Source organism: Aptenodytes forsteri, unplaced genomic scaffold (assembly GCF_000699145.1).
Source record: "Aptenodytes forsteri isolate BGI_AS27 unplaced genomic scaffold, ASM69914v1 Scaffold137, whole genome shotgun sequence".
NCBI lineage: Eukaryota > Metazoa > Chordata > Aves > Sphenisciformes > Spheniscidae > Aptenodytes > Aptenodytes forsteri.
In genome coordinates, this window is record NW_008796221.1 from 4,100,965 (window position 1) to 4,122,855 (window position 21,891).

General features: G+C 37.3%; 1 protein-coding gene across 1 annotated transcript in view; it reads left to right on the forward strand.

Moving 5' to 3' along the window:
• The window catches only part of NAMPT (nicotinamide phosphoribosyltransferase), a gene marked incomplete at its 5' end in the record, with an annotated part of 29,887 nt that extends 8,548 nt beyond the window's left edge, over positions 1 to 21,339 (forward strand). Inside the window, 10 exons of the mRNA XM_019474576.1 lie at positions 3,660 to 3,816; positions 5,121 to 5,224; positions 8,284 to 8,412; positions 8,885 to 9,043; positions 9,393 to 9,529; positions 11,596 to 11,821; positions 13,018 to 13,137; positions 18,494 to 18,634; positions 18,791 to 18,925; positions 20,733 to 21,339. Of these exons, the coding sequence (XP_019330121.1) occupies positions 3,660 to 3,816; positions 5,121 to 5,224; positions 8,284 to 8,412; positions 8,885 to 9,043; positions 9,393 to 9,529; positions 11,596 to 11,821; positions 13,018 to 13,137; positions 18,494 to 18,634; positions 18,791 to 18,925; positions 20,733 to 20,846 (1,422 nt within the window). The remainder of the gene's footprint in view (positions 1 to 3,659; positions 3,817 to 5,120; positions 5,225 to 8,283; positions 8,413 to 8,884; positions 9,044 to 9,392; positions 9,530 to 11,595; positions 11,822 to 13,017; positions 13,138 to 18,493; positions 18,635 to 18,790; positions 18,926 to 20,732) is intronic.
• Positions 21,340 to 21,891: the final 552 nt, after the last annotated feature.

Below are 21,891 nucleotides of genomic sequence, written 5' to 3' on the forward strand. Positions count from 1 at the left end.
GAAGGGTTTGAGATAATAACAGATTAACCAGAGCACATTAAGGAATTTATATCTGTTAACAGTTGCGGGTCACAATATTGATTCATCTGTTCTTGATATTAGTCAGGTCAGCTGTCCCAGCTGTGTCCCCTCCCAACTCCTTGTGCATCCCCAGCCTACTCACTGGTGGGGTGGGGTGAGAAGCAGAAAAGGCCTTGACTCTGTGTAAGCACTGCTCAGCAGTAACAAAAACATCCCTGTGTTATCAACACTGTTTTCAGCACAAATCCAAAACATAGCGCCATACTAGCTACTATGAAGAAAACTAACTCTATCCCAGCCAAAACCAGCACATAGGGATGTGTATGTTTCACTGTTTAAATTCTAATGTGTGAAGAATATAATTGAATCTTACATATAACTGTTGTAAAATTAGTTCGTTATCTTTTTCAAGTACTTGAAGCAATTTAATTGATAACATGACATTTCTATCATACACAAAAATTTTTATTTAGATTTGAATCCCTAGAAATAACTATTTTCTGGACACTTGCCGGTATATATTTTCAGGTTAAGATCTAATCTAATGTCAGAAAAATTAGCTAAACCTGTGATTTAATGTTTGAGGAACTTGAGTGTGTTTTTTTTAGGTTGAAACTGCCAGCAAGGTAGTTTGAAGGAGCTGTTTCCCCAGGTATGCTACATAAGGGATAAATCTGGCTGTTAGCATTCCAGCCTGATTTCAGCCCTCAAGTTCTGATTTGCAGCTGGAGCACCATGTTTTGTGATCATGCTTCAAAGCAGAGCTAGAATGGGAGGTCCCTAAAAAAACCCTGTATTTAAATGCAATAGGAAAAGGTGGCACCAACTCAGTGTGTGCACTGTACACCTTGAGCTAATTTGGGACTGTAACCCATTTGATAGAGAGACGCGTTTAGCTGGAGGAGATGTCTTTGAACTGCAAAAGACAAATTTTGTTAAAGATGGTAGCCAAAGATCACGCAAATTTTCACTATAATATAGGTGTTGGCTTCAGCAACCTGCCCATAGTTTGTAAGTTGGATAATTGAACTTCTTTAAAGAAACCTGAGTAGGCAGTCTCACGCAGATGTAGTGTTCTTCGTTTTGCTTGAAATGTTTTGGTGAGAACAACAGTGTTACATTGGTTTGCTCTAGAGCTTGTCACAAGGAATTCAGATAGTGGTTTGGGGAATTGTTCCTGGGATGTCTGCTATGTACACTTGAAGCTGGTGGGCTCTGTGTTGAGCGTTTACTCTGAAATCATGAAGCTGTAGCATGCCAATAGGATGAAGAATGGCAATAAAGTTAAACAGAGTTCCCAGGTGATACAATCAAATCATAAAGAAGCACCAACTTAAAGTCCAGTCCCAGTCATAAAAAAGAGCAAATTTTTTCATACAGTTGCTGTAACTTACTCAAGCAACAACAGTGTGAAGCAAGGAGTTCCTATGCTCTGTGCCTTACAGTGGATGAACCTTATAATGATTTGTTACATGCTCTTTTTCTCGGAGTCCATTTAATACAATTTTTTGTAAGGGGGTTGTGTGTGTGTGTGTGTGCATATTCCCCTTAGTTAGAAAAGCATGTCAAACAGAGCATATTTTTGACTCCTCCACAGTAAGGGTGGGGAGGTTAGGCGGGGGGTGCGTGTGTGTGTTTGGTTTGGGTGTTTTTTTTCCTTTAAACATGACGATATCCTGAAGAGAGTTTTCTGTGAGCTGGCAGCATGATTTACTTTTTGGAAGTTCTACATAGAACTAGGAAAGGACATGTTATAATTTGTGGAGTGAGACATTTATTAATAGGTAGAACTAAATCGAAAAGCCAGGTTTTTGTCTTCGGGTCTAACATTGCTACTCTTAAGCATTCTGCTTTTGAGTGGCTGTTGAATTGGAACAGAATATGTTTGTGCTCCATTAAATGCCTGCGTTGCAGTGCTTTGTTTGAAGTAAAGACAGAAAACTTGCAATGACAAGCTTGGGTTTTATTTGATTGGCCTTGAAAACTTCGTACAAGTAAAGATAATGGAAAGATCTGAAAATTGACCTTTTTGTTATTTGAATGTTTCCTTGCAGCATTGGAAACACAACCATAAGTGTTGTGCTGGTATAGGAGAACCGAAAAATTCAGTTGAGTGGTCTAGTTCATTGTCCAAACTGAGTGAAATACTAAATATAAATGGCATGTGAGAGGAAAAAGAAAACTGTATTTTTAAAATCCTTTAATATACAGTTTTAGCAATACAGGTAAGGGAAACCTTCAAATATTTTATTTTGAAAGTGTCAGAGGTACATTTCAAAAACCAGGACAATAAGGAAGAAGTGGTAAAATGATCCTTTTTCCAATTCCTTTTGATATTAGAAACGAAAATTTTTAAGGTGATTTGGAGTAAGAAGTAACAGCAAGAAACTTATAATGAACTCATACTCTAACCTATAAATCTGGGGCTTTGAGAAAAATTAAGACATGAATTTCACACCTTTTTGATTTTTGTTCTGATGTATGATGGTGCTTTACTCAGCCCGTAGGAACGTTTTCCCTTATGGAATGTATAGACTTGTTCACAGACTTTTCTTTTTGTCATAATTTAAGAAAACTTTTGATAGCTTCACCTTTGGGGAATGCCTTAAGCTGATTTATGTATCCTGTAATTTAAACATTGATAGTATGAAATTTATGTCATTGTGTATTCTTTTTGTTTAATATGGAATTAGATTTTGCATGGAGTTTGCTTTTTACACATTAGGAGATAAAATTTTGCAGGTTTAAGTTGTTAATGTTTAGAGTGTACTTGTCTCAAATGATACATTACTCAAAGTAAATTTCTAGGTAGATTTACTAGCAGTAGCTAAAAAAAGCTGTAATGGTTGAATTCAGCATAACATTGTGTGTTCATAGGACCAGTTTCCATATAATACACACTTACAGGCTGCAACTTTTCATGCTTCCTTTATGCTGAACGTGCACTTTTTCAAAGATTGGAAAAAAGTCCATCTAGCAAACTTTGTGGGGAGGTACAAGCCTCAGGTAGATTTTAACAGCATTACTGACAATAACGGGTTTGTAAGCTGGCTTTGATGTAACCAGGGCTTGAGAAACCCACTCTGCTCATGGTGAATGAGATGCTTGGGTAAAGGCCATTGTCAATGCCTTCTTGAGTATGGGTGACTTTTATTTGAACTTCGTGATTATAGCCTTCAAAACTTCAATCAGATACAAGCAGGTACCTCCACTTTGGTAGTGGCAGGCAATTTTGTGCTTCCTGTAGCTATTAGGCTTGGCCAAAGTGCGGGAGAGTGAAAACTGAGCCGGCATGTTGGTGCCCAGTGCTGCTCCTAAAATCCTAGCCAGTGTCTCTCCCAGTTAATCAAAGCAAAGTCATCAGGGTAGTGGAAGAGCTGACCATGAAGATTACTCTAGGGGGAAAGGCTTGACACAGAAGCAAAGAATGAGATAGGGAAGACAGTCTGTTGAACTGAAAATTGAAGGCGGCTAAAAAAGGGGAAATCCCCTAAATACTTACTGCATAGAACGTGAATGGATAAATAATAATAGTCCAGAAGAGTTGGGAGTTACTCTAAGCTTTAACGTACAAATATGATTTCTCTTGTGCTTTGTAGTGATGTTTTGAGCTCTTACTGAAGTTTTTCTTAATGTAGGTTACACACTACAAGCAATATCCACCTAATACAAGCAAAGTATATTCCTACTTTGAATGTCGTGAAAAGAAGACGGAAAATTCCAAATTAAGGAAAGTGAAATATGAAGAAACTGTTTTTTATGGTTTGCAGTACATTCTGAATAAATACTTAAAAGGTAACTGTCTCAAATTCCAGTAAAACTTTACCTGTAAATAAACACCTTAAGACTCCAGGCTTGAGAAAAATTATAGTTGAAACAATTCCAGGTTATATTGGTACAGGGTAGGTAGTGACATGCATAAGGTCTTATTTATGTGATTCTGAAAATGAGATGTCCACCCTCATAAAATGGTATTGACTTCTTAATTCAGACACCTCTCTACTATGTTTATTTATGCCAGAGGTTTATTAAAAATGAAGAGGTGTTCATATCCCAACTTCACGGGCTAAATTGAAATGAATGGAAGTAGAGCGAGACTGTGCATAGAATCACAAGAAGATAGAAGATTCAAGGGAAAATACATTTTGCATTTTGAACATAAACTTTAGTCTGTATTTGTTGGTTTACTTACTGTGTAAACTAACAATGGTTTTAATTTCCCTTAAATTTTGGTTGCCACTCAGCTTAGATCATTGAATATAGCAGCTGCGTGTGAAAGTGTTTTCAATATTGACAATTTTAAGAGTAACATCTGAAAACTCCTTGGTGCCGTTTAAGATTTTGTTTGCTTTTTTGCATTATGTGCAAATATCACCTGTTCTGACCTGAATGCAAGTTGCATTCTGCCAAGCTTTAGAAGGAAAACTTAAGTCATATGGCTTACATATCTTTGTCTTGATCCAGAATCCGTAAATATCTCTGCCAATTCCGCCAAAGATTGGAATTCCACTATAATCAAAACACTTGATAATCTTGTTTCTTTTCTCTTTAGCAATCTGAGGATTGTTCCCTAACGTTTCCAGTAGATGATTGGTCCTACAGCAGTAGCAATGCTTATTAAAATAACGTGGTTAGTCTGTCAGTTCCTATCGCAAGGTGGTCAACCAAAGACTGGTTGTAAGGCCTCTCCACGGGGATTCTGCCTGCAGCAGCGTAGCTTAACCCTTGTGCTAGTCTGGTTATGTCTTGTTGGATGTGCCAACTTGCACAATCATCACATTCCTCTGGGAAAAGCACTGCTACTAAAACTCTTGACAGGTTTTTGACTGTCATAAAAGAGTAATAATCTCAAATTGTTCCTGAGTCACCTGCAAACCACAAGTGTATTTTATCCTGTTGGTTTCTTGAGCATCCTAATCTATATAATAAACAAAAGTAAAATTTGGTTTTAACATAGCTAGTATACTGCATTTGACATGACTTCCATGTCTTTGTTGGAGGCAAAGTGACTTTTCTGTGTCTGAACCTTTTTGTTATTTATTTTATAAACTGATGAATATTGTAAGTTTCTAAGCTTTCATCTGTTTCTGAAACCACAGGTAAAGTGGTGACCAAAGAGAAAATCAAGGAAGCCAAAGAAGTATATAGGGAGCATTTTCAAGATGATGTCTTCAATGAAAAGGGATGGAACTATATTCTGGAGGTAAAAATTTGTGAAAAGAGTATGAGATCATCATGAAGGAGTTATGAATCAACTGTAGAATAAATACAGCAGTCTCTCCTTTTAACCATGATAGTAAAGACTGAATAAATTTAGCTTTTTATGTTTAGTGTACAGGGAGTAGCAGCTGTCAAAGAATAATCATATAATTGTAATTCCTTAGAGAAAAGTAATTTTCATCCTTTCAGATGCCAAATACAGCTTTGCAGGTAATAAGGATTTATGGCTGCCGTCAGCCAGCTAGTGTAAGTGTGGGCTTGTTGGCAAGTCTCCATATGTAATATAGTACTTAGTGGTTGCTTGCATATTTACATTGATTTCTGTAACTAATCATAACCATTTTTATACTCATGCAGAAAGCATTACAACTTCTTGCGTGTGTAAATAGTTCCAGAAAATATGTTTTGTTCAATTGTTTCCTAAATTTTTCAGAGATACTTAAGTTGAACTTTATTATGAAATACAAGGCTTGAGCACATCTGACACACAAATCCTTCCAAATTAAGTCTTTCCACAATTATCCTCTTTCCCTTTTGTTTACAAAGGTGTCAGTCTTCAAGTAATTGCAAACATCTCTTCTCTGTAAAAGCAGCAGATTCAGACTAATAGCATTCATCAGAGCTGTTCTAATCTCTGCAGATTAATTAAATGCTGAGTTTCATTGTGGGTTCTAGTGAATGGATACTTTTGGCATTCAAAACCACAATTTTTAGTTCTTTGTGTTTATTTTTCCCTGGATACCCTGGCTGTATGTATTTTATGGTGGCACCTGTCTGTGAATATACCTGGATGTCATCTTGCAAACAGGGGTGACCATAAGGTGTGCAGAAGAAAAGTGAATTGCAACTAAATGTTGCAAATGGCAGCAAGGTAAATAAAACCACTGTTTTCTAAGAGGGAGTTACGGAGAGGTTTGTAGAGGACTTGCATCCATTTCAAACAACTGCAGATGTGAATTCAATCCATATTTGTGTTTAAGCTGCATTATACATTGTGAACTGCTCTCATCTGTATTTAAAGTAATCTTGATCCCTCTTTGGCTAAACTGAATTAATACGCTTTTAATGCTGCATGTCTGTCCACACTGAGTTTTAATGTGGTTTAACCAATTCCGTTCAACTTTTGGTTTAGTCAAAAGAAGCCTTCCTGCAATACCCCCTGTATACGCTGTTTATTTCTTTGTCAGATTTTCTTGTTAAAATTGTGCATATATATATAAACAAATATGATTTCCACTTCTTGATCTTAGATGGTGATGGCTCTCAAACTGGACGTGTATGTACACTTCGGGTCTTTGTATGCCCTTATATGCACACAGAGACCCTGCTTCTGCTCACTGAATTCCTGTATATATTCACATACCTACCACTGTTTGCTCTCTGGCTCTGTTACCTAATGTGTAGTGTTAGGTAAAGTGGAGGGAGCAATGGCTGTATGAGTGAAGTGCCAAAATGAATTTGAAAGGTACACGCATGAATTTGTACCGAGAGTAAATGAATGAGTAAATACTGATAGGGTGAAGGGATGGAAGAGAGAAATGGGCTGCCTGGAGAACAAGGGGGTGGCGTAAAGGCTGGAAGTTGGCAGGAATTGATGATGATTAATAGGGATGTAAGCCCTGAATTGTACAAGTTGATTCTACCTAAAAATTTTGAAAAGGGCTATAATATAATGCTATAGCATGACCATATTGCTTTTTTCCATGGACAAAATCAACACCTATAGCAGCTTTGAAATCTATTTTGTTTTTTCATTTAACTATATTTTTGTCTTCATTGAATCATTAATAAATTATTTTGAGTCTTTTTGAAGGCTTCATTGTCCTTTGTTAATCCAGAACAGACACCTCCAAGTCTGACAACTAAACCCTGTGTGGTATATAAAAACAATTTGCTTCAGCATATTACACTTTCAAAGAAACTTTTAAACTGTAGTGTAGAAGAGACTTATGTGTTTTGGGCACTGGAGAATACGTTTTGATGCTACTTATGAATGTGTGTAATTTTTCCGAATTGATGCAGCTTTTGTTGCCTTTGAAGAATATCTCATGAGACGCTTTCTGTCAAAAAATATTAATATACAAAACATTTTAAGTGTTATCAGTTTAGCTTGCAGGGCTCTTTCAGAAAGTTCTAATTACTCTTTTAGAGTTGCTGTTTGCAACTTAGTCTTTTGCAAAAGACGTATTTCACACAATGTTTAGTCCTTCAGGGACGAAAGACTGAATTTGACAAAAGAATGACACTTCAAGATTAGATCTCATGTTTAGTGAATAATTGAGATGACAAAATATTCTTTAAAATAGATATTAAATGAATCCTGCTCTAATAAATTAACAAAGCATGCATCTATACTAAGCAAAACTAGATTTTTTGGAAGGCTAATAGGCGAATAGCTAAACTTTTTTTAGCTTACTTCATGTGAAAGCACTGAAGAAAACTAAGCAGCAAATATTTCTTGTTCTGTGGGTAGAATTTATGTATTTTTATAGAATATTTAAGCCTTTCTGACTCAATTTGCACAAGGAATACAACTGATAACCATCATTTAGTTTGATAAAGAGACTATTTTTTATGTTACAGGATTTTCCTCCTTTTTTGGTAAATGTGGAATTTTTTTTATTTATTTGGGCTGGTAGGTGTGCAAACAAACCAAATTATTCTGTGAAAGCAGAAGAAAACTAAGCAGCAAATATTTCTTGTTCTGTGGGTAGAATTTATGTATTTTTATAGAATATTTAAGCCTTTCTGACTCAATTTGCACAAGGAATACAACTGATAACCATCATTTAGTTTGATAAAGAGACTATTTTTTATGTTACAGGATTTTCCTCCTTTTTTGGTAAATGTGGAATTTTTTTTATTTATTTGGGCTGGTAGGTGTGCAAACAAACCAAATTATTCTTAGGGTTGAAAGAAATGAAGAAGAAGAAAGCTTTATCAATAAACTCCTAGCCTGACTTTTATCCATTGCAGTCAAATAAAAGAGAGGTAGGTCCTAACCTTTCCTGTTGTCTAACAATATTACTGTTTCTTACACAGAAATACGATGGCCATCTTCCTATAGAAATAAAGGCTGTTCCTGAGGGCTCTGTAATTCCCAGAGGAAATGTTCTTTTTACGGTAGAAAACACAGATCCAGAGTGCTACTGGCTCACAAATTGGATTGAGGTCAGTTTTGGAAAGTTAACCTGTTTTTTCTAAGTAAATATTAATGCACTTAAAGGCTGAATCCTTATTGGTTTAAGGGGAATCTCTGGCAGCTTTCATTTTCTGCTTTAAGTAAGCCTGGATTCTTTTTTTAGTGCTCTTACACAGACCTTTTCCCCCTACCTGGCAAGGGATTGTAATAATTTTGCAGGAAATTCACAACAGTACTTTTATCCACAAGGAAAGGAGGAGGAGGGGAATTGTGTCTGTAGCTTGGGAGTGATAACTCCTGAGATGGTCAATACCTGGCCTACCTTATAAAGGTATTAAAAGGCTAATTACTTTAGCCCTAAAGCAAACTGTTGGAGGCATCAGTACTTTCTGAATGGGCGATGAAAATAAATAGACCTTTTTGTGCCTGATTAAATGCTAAGTGGGAATTTTTAAGTCCTAAGGAAGCATACACCTAATAATGTGATGGGTTTTGTTTTAGACTATTCTTGTGCAGTCATGGTATCCAATCACAGTGGCTACAAACTCTAGAGAGCAGAAAAAGATTTTGGCCAAATATTTGCTAGAGACTTCTGGCAGCTTAGAAGGACTGGAGTATAAACTGCATGACTTCGGCTACAGAGGAGTTTCTTCACAAGAGGTAATACTACTTGTGTAATTGTTCTTGACTATAAAAGATTGTAGCATGTATCTGTTAACAGTTGTGTCCCTGTTCAGCAGTGAAATTGTGAATGCATAGAGCACTGTGTTTGGACTTATTGTGGAGGGGGGGAGATCTGGGGTGGGGGGTGGGTATGTGTCTAAACTGTGAGCACTAGACTGGGAGAATTTTTTTCTATATGGAAGCTGTCTTTCCTGTGTAAATGCATGAAGAGGGTATTGGTGAAATGGGAACTGAATCAGTTTTGCTGTTACAAACTAGTGCTAGGCGGTGACTGGATTTAGGCTTCTATATTTGACGTGGCAACTGAAAGTTGCATCTTTTTCAGACTGCGGGAATAGGAGCTTCAGCTCATTTGGTGAACTTCAAAGGAACAGACACTGTAGCAGGAATTGCATTAATTAAAAAGTACTACGGTACAAAAGATCCGGTTCCAGGATATTCTATTCCAGCTGCTGAACACAGGTAAGATATTGGGCTATTAAAGCCTTTTTAAAATAGCTTAACAAAATGTAATTTTTTCTTATCCATCTTTGTATCCAGAAATATTAAGCCGTTTCACTTATATCATACAGTATTAGCCATGACTGATCCAGCTGTTGAGGCTGAAGTTCAATACTGATGCTTCTGTATGTTCTAGGGGCACAACAGTGGCATGATTGTTCTTAACTATAAATGTTTTTTAAATGTTTGTAACTATAACCTTCTTATCAGTGTCTAAGTAAATTTGGATGATTCTTTTTAGAATGGACTTGAAGGTTTACAGGTTAAAGTAGATATTGAGGATTCACATTATGAACTTTAAATTTTGTTTCAAACATAAAATCATAAAATGAAAAACCATGTAAGTTGCAATTCTGGACTCTCCCAGATCATGTTCTCCCTTCAGAAGAGGCCGTTGCTCTAAAGCTTCCCATCAGCATAACTAATTCAGCCAATGGTAGATCCTTGATCTCTAGCTAAGAATTGTGAATGAGCTTTTGAGAGTAAGGAACTGATCTCAAACAGGCATTTGAGATGAAGAGCTCTCATTTTTGTATCCAAATCCTGTACAAGGTCAGGAGTGAATGCACATACTTGGATTTCACTTGCATGTCTGCATACTGAAATGAGCAGAATATAAAGGAAGGGACAGTTGTTTTTTTTCTTACAAAAATTTCGTACAAAATCTAGTGCTTTTAAATAGCGAATATTTTCACGTGGGATTGCAAGACAGGTAATGGAAAGGCTTACATGAATAGCCCTCATAGGGTAATGATCATCTTTAAAGGAACACTGCTTCATATAACTTTCTGGACCATTGCTGTAGTGCTGTTCTGGAACTCCTGCTTGATCAGTAGAAGTGACAAATTTTGTCTGAAACGTCTTCTCTTAGCTTAGCTTAACACTACAGTTAAATCCAAAAATAATGGCCCAAGCAACTATAAAATTCTTTGTAATGAAAGCAAACACATGGAGTCAGAGAACAAGTGCCTTTCGCACAGCATATTGAAGTGGTGGTGTGAGAGCAGACAGCTTAAACTGCCCTAGTTAAAGTTTGCATTGCCAAATGCAGACTGCAGTCACCCTTTCCAAAATACACAAAAAGGGTCTCGTGTCAGAGACCCAAATTTTTCCGGAATTGTTCTACTGTTCCACAACCTCCAATGTGAGGTGGTGGTGTGAGTGTGGCACTTGCCTCTGGCACACCACCAGGGTTGCTCCTCGGACTGCCCTAACCTCTTTGAAACAAATTTTGTTTTGTCTCCTCACTACTGTGATCTGGGGCTTGTCCAGACAGTAGTTAATGCTAGCATTTTATGGTAAAAATTCAATGCCCACTAGCTCTTACTGCACACCTATGCTTTGCATGAGAGCATTTTTAGGTGTTCACACACAAGTTAGTAAAGTCAGTTATGTCAGCTGGTCTGTGACAGCCACATAAAAAACAGCTACTGCAGATCAACTAGCATTCAATAACTTATTACCTCTCTTAGCAACTCTGTTTTATGTGCTTGCCTGTACCCTTGTACCAAGGGTAATGCCCTGAGGTTCCTCTAGAAGAATGTTTGTATGAGTGAGCATAATGGTTTTGAATCACTATTAAAAAAGAAAATAAATTGTGTTTTCTTCTAAGATTTTTCTAAAATATGCTGCTAGTTCTCTACTTCCCATTTTGTAGTCTGAAGTTGCCAGAGCAGATGTTCTGTTCTTGCATCTGTAGTTCTCTAACTGTCTGAATTTCAGATTTAAAAGAGAAAGTATCTCTAAAATGTTTAAAAAAAAAAAAAAAAAAATCACATTTACATGTGAAAGAAGTTTCATGTGTCAACTGTTTGTCTGAGTCACCAAAGATAAATCCAGGGTGCTGTTTATTTAGCGTATAGTATATTTACTATCCATGCAACACAGAGCTGATAAGCACATAGTTTATGCTGTCTTGTAATCATATTGCCTATTGTTATCTTGAACTATTGCTGGTAGGAAATACAGAATGTGTGATTTAACATATAAATGCTGCTCTAATATGGATTTTTCAATTGACTTTACAGTACCATAACAGCTTGGGGAAAAGATCATGAAAAAGATGCTTTTGAACACATAGTGACACAGTTTTCTTCAGTGCCTGTATCTGTGGTTAGTGACAGCTACGACATTTACAATGCTTGTGAAAAAATATGGGGTGATGACTTAAGGCATATAATTGAAGCCCGAAGTCCAGAGGCACCACTTATTATTAGACCAGATTCTGGGAATCCCCTTGACACTGTTTTAAAGGTAATTCTTTCTTGAAGTCATTTGTATACAAGATTGGGAAGGGCAATTGTTTGTTTTGTTAATTACCGGCAAACAAATGTAGGAAACATAATGCTCTAACTTGGTATGCATAGTATACAGTTGACGCTGGATAACTTGGACTTATGAAAAATGTAAACATTTACCTCATCTCAATATACATATGGAAACTCTTCTGCAGTCTGAATAGTTTAATCTTTTTTGTCAAACCTGTTCTTGCATACCATTCTTGAAGCTTTTACAACAGTTACCAGTTTTGCTGGTATAATGATTCTATAAAGAGAAACTTTCATCACTTAATAACAAATAAAATGGGAAGCAACTTGAGTATTAATAAATGCCAGGCCAATAAGACTTCTTACCACCAAGTTTAGGTATCTTGGCATCCTGTATTAATGTAATTCACCATTTTATGCTACGAATACAAGTTCAGCACTCTTCTCCCTTTTGTAAGATGTGCATTTAAGTCAGTGGCACATGACCTCCAAGTTGAAAAATGCTTCTTGCCTCGTAGCTCTTTAGAGAGCGTAATGATTGTTGCAGTTCTATAATAAAAGCTGTTGATACCTCTGAATTTGAGTAGCTGTCAGTACTGTTTTAATAAGAAAGTAGGGGAGATTTTAGTTATGTTGGTACTGTATCAAATCAGATCCATACAGCTTTAACACTTTTTTTTTCCTTTGGGACAAGTGACATATCACAAATAGGAAGTTTGAATAATCTTTATCAGAGCTGATAAGAAAAGCTCCGAAGTGTTTCATTTTGATTATTGGTGGCTAACAAAATCGCAGAAAGCTGAAAGCCTCATCCACCGTCTTAAGGGAGCTCAAAAGAAGAGCAGAATCTTCAGCTGACACATTTAATATCAAAAACTCGCAGCAGCCAAAGAGAGAAAGGAGGGAAGCATGGTTCTGATCAACTCTCGGGTGCAAGTTCATAAAGGCCATATGGTCTGTGACTGCTCTAATCTTATGGCTTCCACCACGATGGCTGGCATGTTTTTTGTTGGTGTGGCTATGTGGATAGATTTAGAGCAGGATATGTGGGTATATTTATGGATTTTTCTTTTTTTTTTTTGAGAGAGAGCGAGCATGACTCAAATGTGGAAATTGTGTTTCTTTGTTGGAATGTCAGGTTTTTGTTTTTATTTTGAACTGTCTCCCTTCTCTTTTCAATAGGTCTTGGAGATCTTAGGGAAGAAGTTTCCCATTACAGAGAACTCAAAGGGCTACAAGTTGCTGCCACCGTATCTCAGAGTTATTCAAGGGGATGGTGTGGATATCAACACATTGCAAGAGGTAGGAGATCCTGTTCATGTGTCAGGGTGACACTGGCAATGTTGATATTTAGTCTGGACTCTGTTATGACGAGTCAGATGTTGCAGCAGAGACTGCTGACCGCACCCTGCCCTTCGTTGCAGACACTGGCAGTGATATCCTAATGTGTAAACCAAATTCATTAAAACTCCACCGGGAATTATTAAGCATAAAAAAACCTAAAAGGCATTTCCTAATCCCCCTGTTGTAACCCTTCTCCTCCCACTGTTTCTCCTTTTGTTTGCTTTCATCCTGCTTGTCAAGTCTAATTCAGATCAAAACCTGGCAGCGTTTGGTCCTTTCATTGATATCTAAGGCACACTGCATGATTGCTGTGCTATAGCAATAGTAGTAATTGACTGGTTTGGCTCATTAGTTATGTACCATCTGAAGTGTCCTTCCACTCAAATATTAAAGGTGTAGTTTTGAAGGAGACTTTTTAAAAACAAGGGTGAGAGAGGAAAGTTCATTGATTTGGCAACTAGTGGAATAAAGATTGTTGAAAGCCCAGAAAATATGTATAACAGATTAGACAGTAGTCTGAGTCAAATACAGTTTCATCGAGACAAAAAATGGTTATTTAGTAGATGCTGCATGCTTGAAACTAGTCACAAAGTCACCAATATTGACTAGATGGAGATACTAGGTAATATAATGTGGTTACAAAGGTACAGACTGCAGTAATCACAGATGATGAGGGGCACGTAAAAGGAGGAGGACTTGACTTTATCAGGTTTGTCCAGGATCATTCATTTTCAGCTGCATTAGAGTTCAAAAACAGAAATAAGTTGGATAAATTTAAGATGAATTTTACTTGATTTTATTGATGCTTGTCTTAGCTTTCTAGATTGACACATCTTTAGATTCTTCTTAACAAAGTTGACTTTTGCTGCTCCTCAAAATTAGGATTGAGAGAGACATCAGGCTTGTTTTTTAGTTAGTCTGAAACTGTCTGCATATCTAACATGGGCACATAATGTGAACCCCAATGACAGAACTCAAATTTGTCACTCAGATCCTTAGAGAGCAGTTAATATTGTTACCTGATACACCAACTGTAGTGCAGTTACGCACCACAGTTTTGTTTGTCCTCTAATAGCCTTTAAAGCAAATTCTATTTTACTTTTTTTTTGTCCCATGTGGCTTTTTGAGAATATACAACTGTACTAATGTGCTTACACAAGCATGAGAGGTTAATAGCTGGAAAGAAAGCCTTATCATTAAATACTAGGGGAAGAGACTCTCTTTGTTTCTTTTTGTTTGTTTGTTTTTTCTTTCTTTTTTTTTCTCTTTTCCTGATTTTTTTTTTTTCCTTCCTCCTTTTCCTTCCTCCTTTTCCTTGTTCTCAGCAACTGTTTAACAGGACTGATGCCTGTGTTGGGCAAAGTATGTTGTGGTTGAGATTTTCATGAGTCATGACAGGAAAGAAACTGGACTATTAATTCTTCCTTGTAAGGAACTCAAAGGTTGCTTTCTGTAAGCTATACTGGACAAAATTAAAGGATGCTCATACAGCATCGATTGTAATCAAAATATTAAAACTAGTATTTAAAATCTTTACATTAGAGGAAAAAATGCACTGCTCTCTAAGTTCTAAGTAGAGCAGGAAAATAATTCCAGCAGCTAATGGGAGAGGATAAGAAACAGAAGGAGCTTTGTTCAGATGATCTGCCTGTTTACATATTTTCCTCATCAAACTGTAACTGATTATAAGGAAAAATCTACCTGCGATACATAGTAGAAGAGAGTTGAAGATCCAGTTCCACAAGACGTACAGAGCAGACATAACTCGCTGCTGCCTAGTGTCCGCCTTCTCATCTCTTGCTGACTCTGTAATCTTGCTGCGCACCTCATGTCAGCTTTGGTCATTGAACCGCTGGTCATTAAACTAATTTAGCCCACACGTGTAGCAGTAAACTAACTCAGCCAAGTGATCAGTTTTGTGGTTTAGTGAATTAAATTGGCCCAAAAAAGGGGCCAGTGCTCACCAGCACAATACAGGAGAGAAAATGAACTGTTGTTTTGAGCTGGGAGAAGCAGGCAGGAAGGAAACACTTCTCATTTGACATCAGCAAGTTATGTTGGAGCAAAAAGACCATGATCTTGCAGCCTAATTTTAGTCATTTTTAAATTTCATGGATCTCTTTATCCTATTATGTCAGCAAAACCATGGTTACCATGCTGACTTTTGGAAGACTTGTAATAGCTTGTCATTTGGGGGGGGGGACCAAACCACCCCAAAATCAACCCAACCCTGAAGTATAATTCATCCTTTTCAAAAAGGAATTTACATGAACAAATAAGATTGTATTGTTGTGGCATCTTCCCCCCCCCCCACTTTACAGCCTATGCAAGTGATTATTCTAATTACTCCATATCAGTCTTAGATTCTAGGCATGATTTATTGTTATAGACCAGATGAAAGGTAATGGGTATAATAGGAAAATCTAGAACGAGTAATGACTGACCAGTCTCATTTAACTATCCAAACTAGCTGAAACAACAATATAGAAAACAACTCAGAGTATAAACTGGATTTTAAAATTCTTTGTTTTAATAGGGGATGCTGGTAGAACAGGTAAGGAACCTTTTCTGACTTTCTTCTAGCATTTTCACTTTTTAAAATCATTCCAATCTGCTAACTCCACAATATACTACACTTTCAAAGGATTTTCTTTGAACATTCAATTTCCAGATGTCTTTAAATTTTTATACAAAGAAAATCCTCTAATCTGGAGTCACAGCTGATATATTAATCATGCTCATAATGGTCAGAGGAAGCTGGTAAAAACCTTGACACCTGAACTGTTCTCCCTGTATAGGTTTGAAAGTGTGAGACAAGAAATTCTTCTGTATTGTTTTCCTTTGTGGGAGGCTTCATTTGTTTCAGATCTCCCCCTTTCCGTCTTCCCTGTTACTGCTGCTGTTTGCCATCTCTTCCCCATACCTAAGGAAGCTGTTATCTGGGCCTCTGCTGCGGGTCACTGGTACAGTCAGAGCTGTCTTTCAACTTAGTCTCGATTCCCTTTCCCTTTCCGCCAAAGATCAGTCTGAGTAAGGAAATCCCTTGGGAGAGAGTGGAAAAGTAGAAGCCAGTTCTTCACGTAAGTGAGGAGTTGTGCCTGTGGCACAAGATGAACAAACCGTCTGTAAATGAGAGCAGGAACACTAGCTCAGTGGGGCCTCACGTTTCTTCTCACCCAGGCAAGAAGGTTAAGTGGCCATGGCCCAGCTACGCTATACTTGTGCTAGCATCTGTTAACCTACAAGTATCGGTGAACATGAAGTCTAAGCATCACGTACCTTGGTAGGATGTTGTTTGTACCAGGTAGTTTGTGCTACATCTTGCAGGTATGTTCAAGCGAGTTCAATGTCAGACCTGATCTATAAAACTGGATAAGGAAAGGAGCAGAATAGATTGGGTCAGGCTTGGCCAGCAGTTCACATGGCTTCAGGCTTGGTCAGCATCTGGACAGAACTTGATCAGAGTCCAGGTGGAGTTTACCTACATTTGCCTTTTGAAAAGACAGTGTAGATGAGCAGAGTCCATATCCAGGCCCAGTCAAGTCTGGTTTCTTAAGGTACTATTGAGCCTTATGCTTAAGGAGAGGGTATACAAAATCCCTTTTCTTACCCTTCCTTTGTCATCTTCAGTTACTTCTGAGATGCTTAAGGGAGAATTTCACTCATTTCAATCCTTTATCCTCCCTGGGTACCCCTTTTAACTGCTTCCAGGAGAACCTAATCACCTGAAAATACGGATTCCTTTTGTGTACGGTCTCTGTCTGAAAGGATATGATGGCTAATGCTAAAATTCACAGGATTGTCACATATTGAGGGGGTATTTTTTCAGGATAAAAACCTTCCAAAGGGTTCCCTTAAGTGAAGGTCATGGTGGTAGGGCCTGAGATTTGTTTTGCTTGGCTTCTTGGATGAGGCTGAATAAGCTGGTACCATTAGAATGATGGAAACTCACTGATGAGATCTCTACCGGGGAAATCTCCGCTAAAAATGTAGCGGGAGGGTGTTCAGAGCATACCCTCAGAAGGTTATGGCTCTGCAGTCTGCCTCTCCTGTTGGCTGGCCTCTGGCTGGCCTCTGTCAGGCATTCAGACTTTGAGAGTATCTGAAGAGACAGTCTGCCTGTGACTAAATGGATAAACAAAATACTAGTATACTCTTTTGTTTACATTAGTTAGCCATTTGCCACTGTGTGAAATTGTAATTGTCTTTTTTTTTTTTCCCCCTACAAAACTTTATTTTTGCTTTAGTTGTCCCTTAAAAAAGTGGCTTGACATCAGTAGCTCCTGAAACAGTCCTGTTCAATGTTACTCTGGCATTTCCTTTTGATGCAGGAGGCTGAGAGTGCACAAAAGATTACCAGACTTGTGATGATGTTGATTTTTGAAATTCTGCACTGTTCCCCATAGATTATGTCCTTCCATTTTGCTTCTCATCTTCCTTTTTTTCTGGATGGATGGGATTTGCTATTTCACCCACTGAAGTTTTCTCACCCGCTTTTGTTAGTAAAATGGTTAGGAGATAGGAGTTCAAACACTCTCTTATTGGAGCTATAACCATCATTTCAGGCTGTCATAAGGGTGACAAGTCAAGGAAACAAATCTTGGCCGTGTATGAGCATGACTAAACTAGCACCCATTACTCCAGGCTAGAGGATGTCATGTTTGTCTGGATAGAATGAGGGTGGGGGGAAATGATGCAATAAGTTTTAACTTGACTGTTGATAGCAGTGCAGTTCACGTTGATCTGTATCTGCCTGAGAAGGTGGCAAAGCAAACTTTTTGAGCAGCTTTATGTATTTCCATTTCCCATCTTCGAAACTGCTAATCTAATTCTAGTCAATGTGATTTTCAGAACTGCTCTGTGGAAGTCATTGGTCAAAGTGGGTAATAACTTTCTGGAGTTGATGAGCAAGGTGACTGCTTTGTTTCAGGATACATGCTATCCTTTGAGGTCTTTCCATAATTCTGAGAAATCGGAGGGCTCTGAAATACTCCCGTGAAGTCTTTTATTTTCTTTAGAGCTCTGATTGTCTGGGCATTGCATTACCGTGCTACCCTAGTTTGGAAAATGTATATGCTGGCATGATAATGCTTTTACAGCAAAAACTTTCTATAATTATGCCATGCTGGAATCACAAATAAAAATGCAAACAGCGTGCCAAGTATTGACAGAATTGTTACGCACATCTCCTGGAAACTGAATGTTAGTTGGTTTAATTGTCTGTAAAAGCATCTTGTTTAAGTAGTATATATTTTTATGGAAAAATGGCATGGCCTGAAAGTATGCTCCATCATCATTTTCTTTTTCTTATTAGATTGTGGAGGGAATGAAGAAGAATAAATGGAGTATTGAGAATATTGCCTTTGGATCTGGTGGAGCTTTGTTGCAGAAACTAACCAGAGATCTCTTAAACTGTTCCTTCAAATGTAGTTACGTGGTGACCAACGGTCTCGGGGTATGTCTTTGTACAACATCTACCATTATGTTTTCAACAGACGCCTCCCCACTTCAAAACCTGTCTGACATTTCCTGTTACATTACTGCCATCTGCATTAGGTACACAAGCCCCACAAAGCCCTTTCCTTTTAAAAAAATACTCTTTTCATTTTAGGTAAATGTCTTCAAGGATCCGGTTGCTGATCCGAACAAGAGGTCAAAGAAAGGCAGACTGTCGTTGCATAGGACACCTGCTGGAGATTACGTGACGCTTGAAGAAGGCAAGGGAGATCTTGAAGAGTATGGACAGGTATGAATTTTCAAAATGTATTACTTCATTCTTCATGCAAAAATATACTGAGAAAAAGCAGTCTTACAACTTCATTTCAGAATTTATTTTTTATTGTCTTTTTGTTCAACTCCCATCTTACTACCTCAGAAGTGTCCCCAAATTCAGTAAGAATGTTAGAATGCCAGTAGAATGTTCAGGCTTTACAATTAGAGATCTTTCTCTTTTGTTTGTCTTCAGAAACAAGAGAACATTGCTGCTTTTTCCCAAAACTAATGTCTCAATGTTGCAGAATATATGCTAGCCAAGCAGTTTTGTATGGGCTATATTGCACAATTTGAGTAGTGACCTGAGTTGGAGGTGGGAGAGGGACAGACATAACTAAAACTTGTTTCTACTTCCCCACTGAGATTTTTAAGTAGTTCCTTCAGGTGTTAATTCTCTGTATGTGGAGTAGTTGCCCAGTTTTCAAAGATGTAAATTTAAACCAGGAATTCAGTTTCCCTGTTAATTCTTTACAATTGCAAAATGAAATGCTATTTCAATAAAATAAGCACAAACTTTATGCCAATGTCAGACTTTCAGTTTGATATCTCTTACATTTTCAGTGTGCAAGCAATGAAATGTTTAACTGCATGTTGAGTGTCTTCCTGAATTAAGAGGATTGAAAATAAGTTATCAAATTGCTCTTCAGCCTTTAGAAGCTGGAAGTTTCTTAAGTTTTCTGGTATAAAGAAGCACATTTCTGTGCTACTCGGCAAAGGGGTGCTACTAGCCATACTGTTTTATGCAACAGTAAGCATAAAACAGATCTCTCTGAGAAATTTCAAGACGGAAAACAAACTGAGTTATATACACTGTAGATAATGTGCTGTGGATGCAAAGATCTAAGAAAAAAGACTTTCAAAGTTATATATACACATATGCATGTGTATATGTTTGTGATGAACATTCTCATATACATGTATCTATATATGTATATGAAGAGAGGGAGGGACCTAATGGTGAGAAATCTCTTCAAATCACAAGACTTGCGCTCTGAAATTAGGCAATATATAGTTCCTGCAAATCACAAGACTTTCGCTCTGAAATTAGGCAATATATAGTTCCTTCATTTTTGACAGGTGAAATAATTCATTAAGAAATTTTCTGTCCTGGGATATTAGAGAGGGTCATTTGGGTGGTACAGGTTCTGGGGCTTCCTGGGAAATGACATGGAAATGTACTCTTTTGTGGGCCTGTTTCCCTAAAGCCACAGGTCCTTGCAATAAGTCATCAAGCATAGCGACTGCTCAACATTTGCTTTTGTGCTAACTTTTCTGTACAAAGCTGTGCTTATTGCTCTTTCAGTGTGCTGTTTGCAAGCACTTTTTGAAACACTGTTTTACAAAATATATGTGCAAAGGGGACTGCAAAGAAAGTTTGGTGGTTTTTTTTTCTTTTCATAGTTGCTCTAGAGGAAATAAAGACTTCATTTAAACCTCTGTAATTGAATTGTATTTAATTGGTTGAGCATCTCCTTTCTTACTAGCTGCTCTAGCAGGGTATATTTGGCATTTGTGTTTTTGGCTTTGCCCAGATGTGGACAACTCACTTTAGGGACTGCTTGGCGCAAAGCTTCTGTCTGTGCACAGGATGGCCTAAATCCTTTCTTCTGTCTAACCATTAGTGAAAGGTGCCAGAAGAAGCTGTAAAGATTTAGTATCTTGACAGTCTAAAGCTCTACTCTTACCAGGCTTGATTTGGGTCTCACTTTTGAATTTGTGTAACCTATGTTGTTTGTTCCTTTGCCAAATCACTCTTGCTAAAACAGTGGTGTTTCTTGCAGGATCTCCTTCATACAGTATTTAAGAATGGAAAGGTAACGAAGTCATATTCATTTGATGAAGTAAGACAAAATGCCAGGCTGAAGAACAGTGAACTAGAAGTGGCGTCTCACTAAGTTTCATTCCATGTCTGTGTATGTGTGCGTGTAACAAGTACGTACTGCATAGCTACTGGGTTTATTGTACAGATTTGTGTGTTTGTGTTCTATGACATTGTAGCCAAATTATTTGTTGGTTTATGGACATACTGCCCTATCTTTTGCCAGTCTTTAGAAAAGATGAAATCAGGAAATGGTACTTACATTGTAAAACATATTTAATGCTAAAGTGTGATTTTTAGGGCCCTTTGCCAGTAGTGATTCAATCTGGTATTGATCTTTTCACAAATGAGACAGAGCTGAGAAACTTTTTTATATATAACAGAATATCACAAAATGGATTTACATAAAATTATCATGATTGCTTTATGTTTATATTTAACTTGTATTTTTGTACAAACAAGATTGTGTAAAATATATTTAAAGTTTCAATAATTAAGTCTTTCCAACTTTTCATGATTTTTATGAGCACAGACTTTCAAGAAAATATTTGGGGGGGGGAATCCATTGCCTTTTGTCCAACAGAATATCACAAAATGGATTTACATAAAATTATCATGATTGCTTTATGTTTATATTTAACTTGTATTTTTGTACAAACAAGATTGTGTAAAATATATTTAAAGTTTCAATAATTAAGTCTTTCCAACTTTTCATGATTTTTATGAGCACAGACTTTCAAGAAAATATTTGGGGGGGGGAATCCATTGCCTTTTGTCCATTAATCAGCAAATAAAACATGGCCTTAAAGTTTGTTGTGACATTGTACCATTTGACGACTAAATCAGGACTCGTATCTCCTTAAGATCCCATAGAATTGCTGACCTCACCGTTTCTTGTAGTTGTCTGTATTAGTAAATGTGCATTAAAGAAAATTACTGTTCTTACTAGAAGGTTTAGGTACTACAGACCTTGCTGGCACTGTAAGGTATGTAAATGAAATGCCAAATTTGAAAGGATTCTTTACTGCAACTTAACTTGCCAAGTCTATCCCACTTGGCATATGCACCTCAATATTTTAAGAGTAAAGTTTTTAAGAGATCTCCTCTTCCACTATAGAATA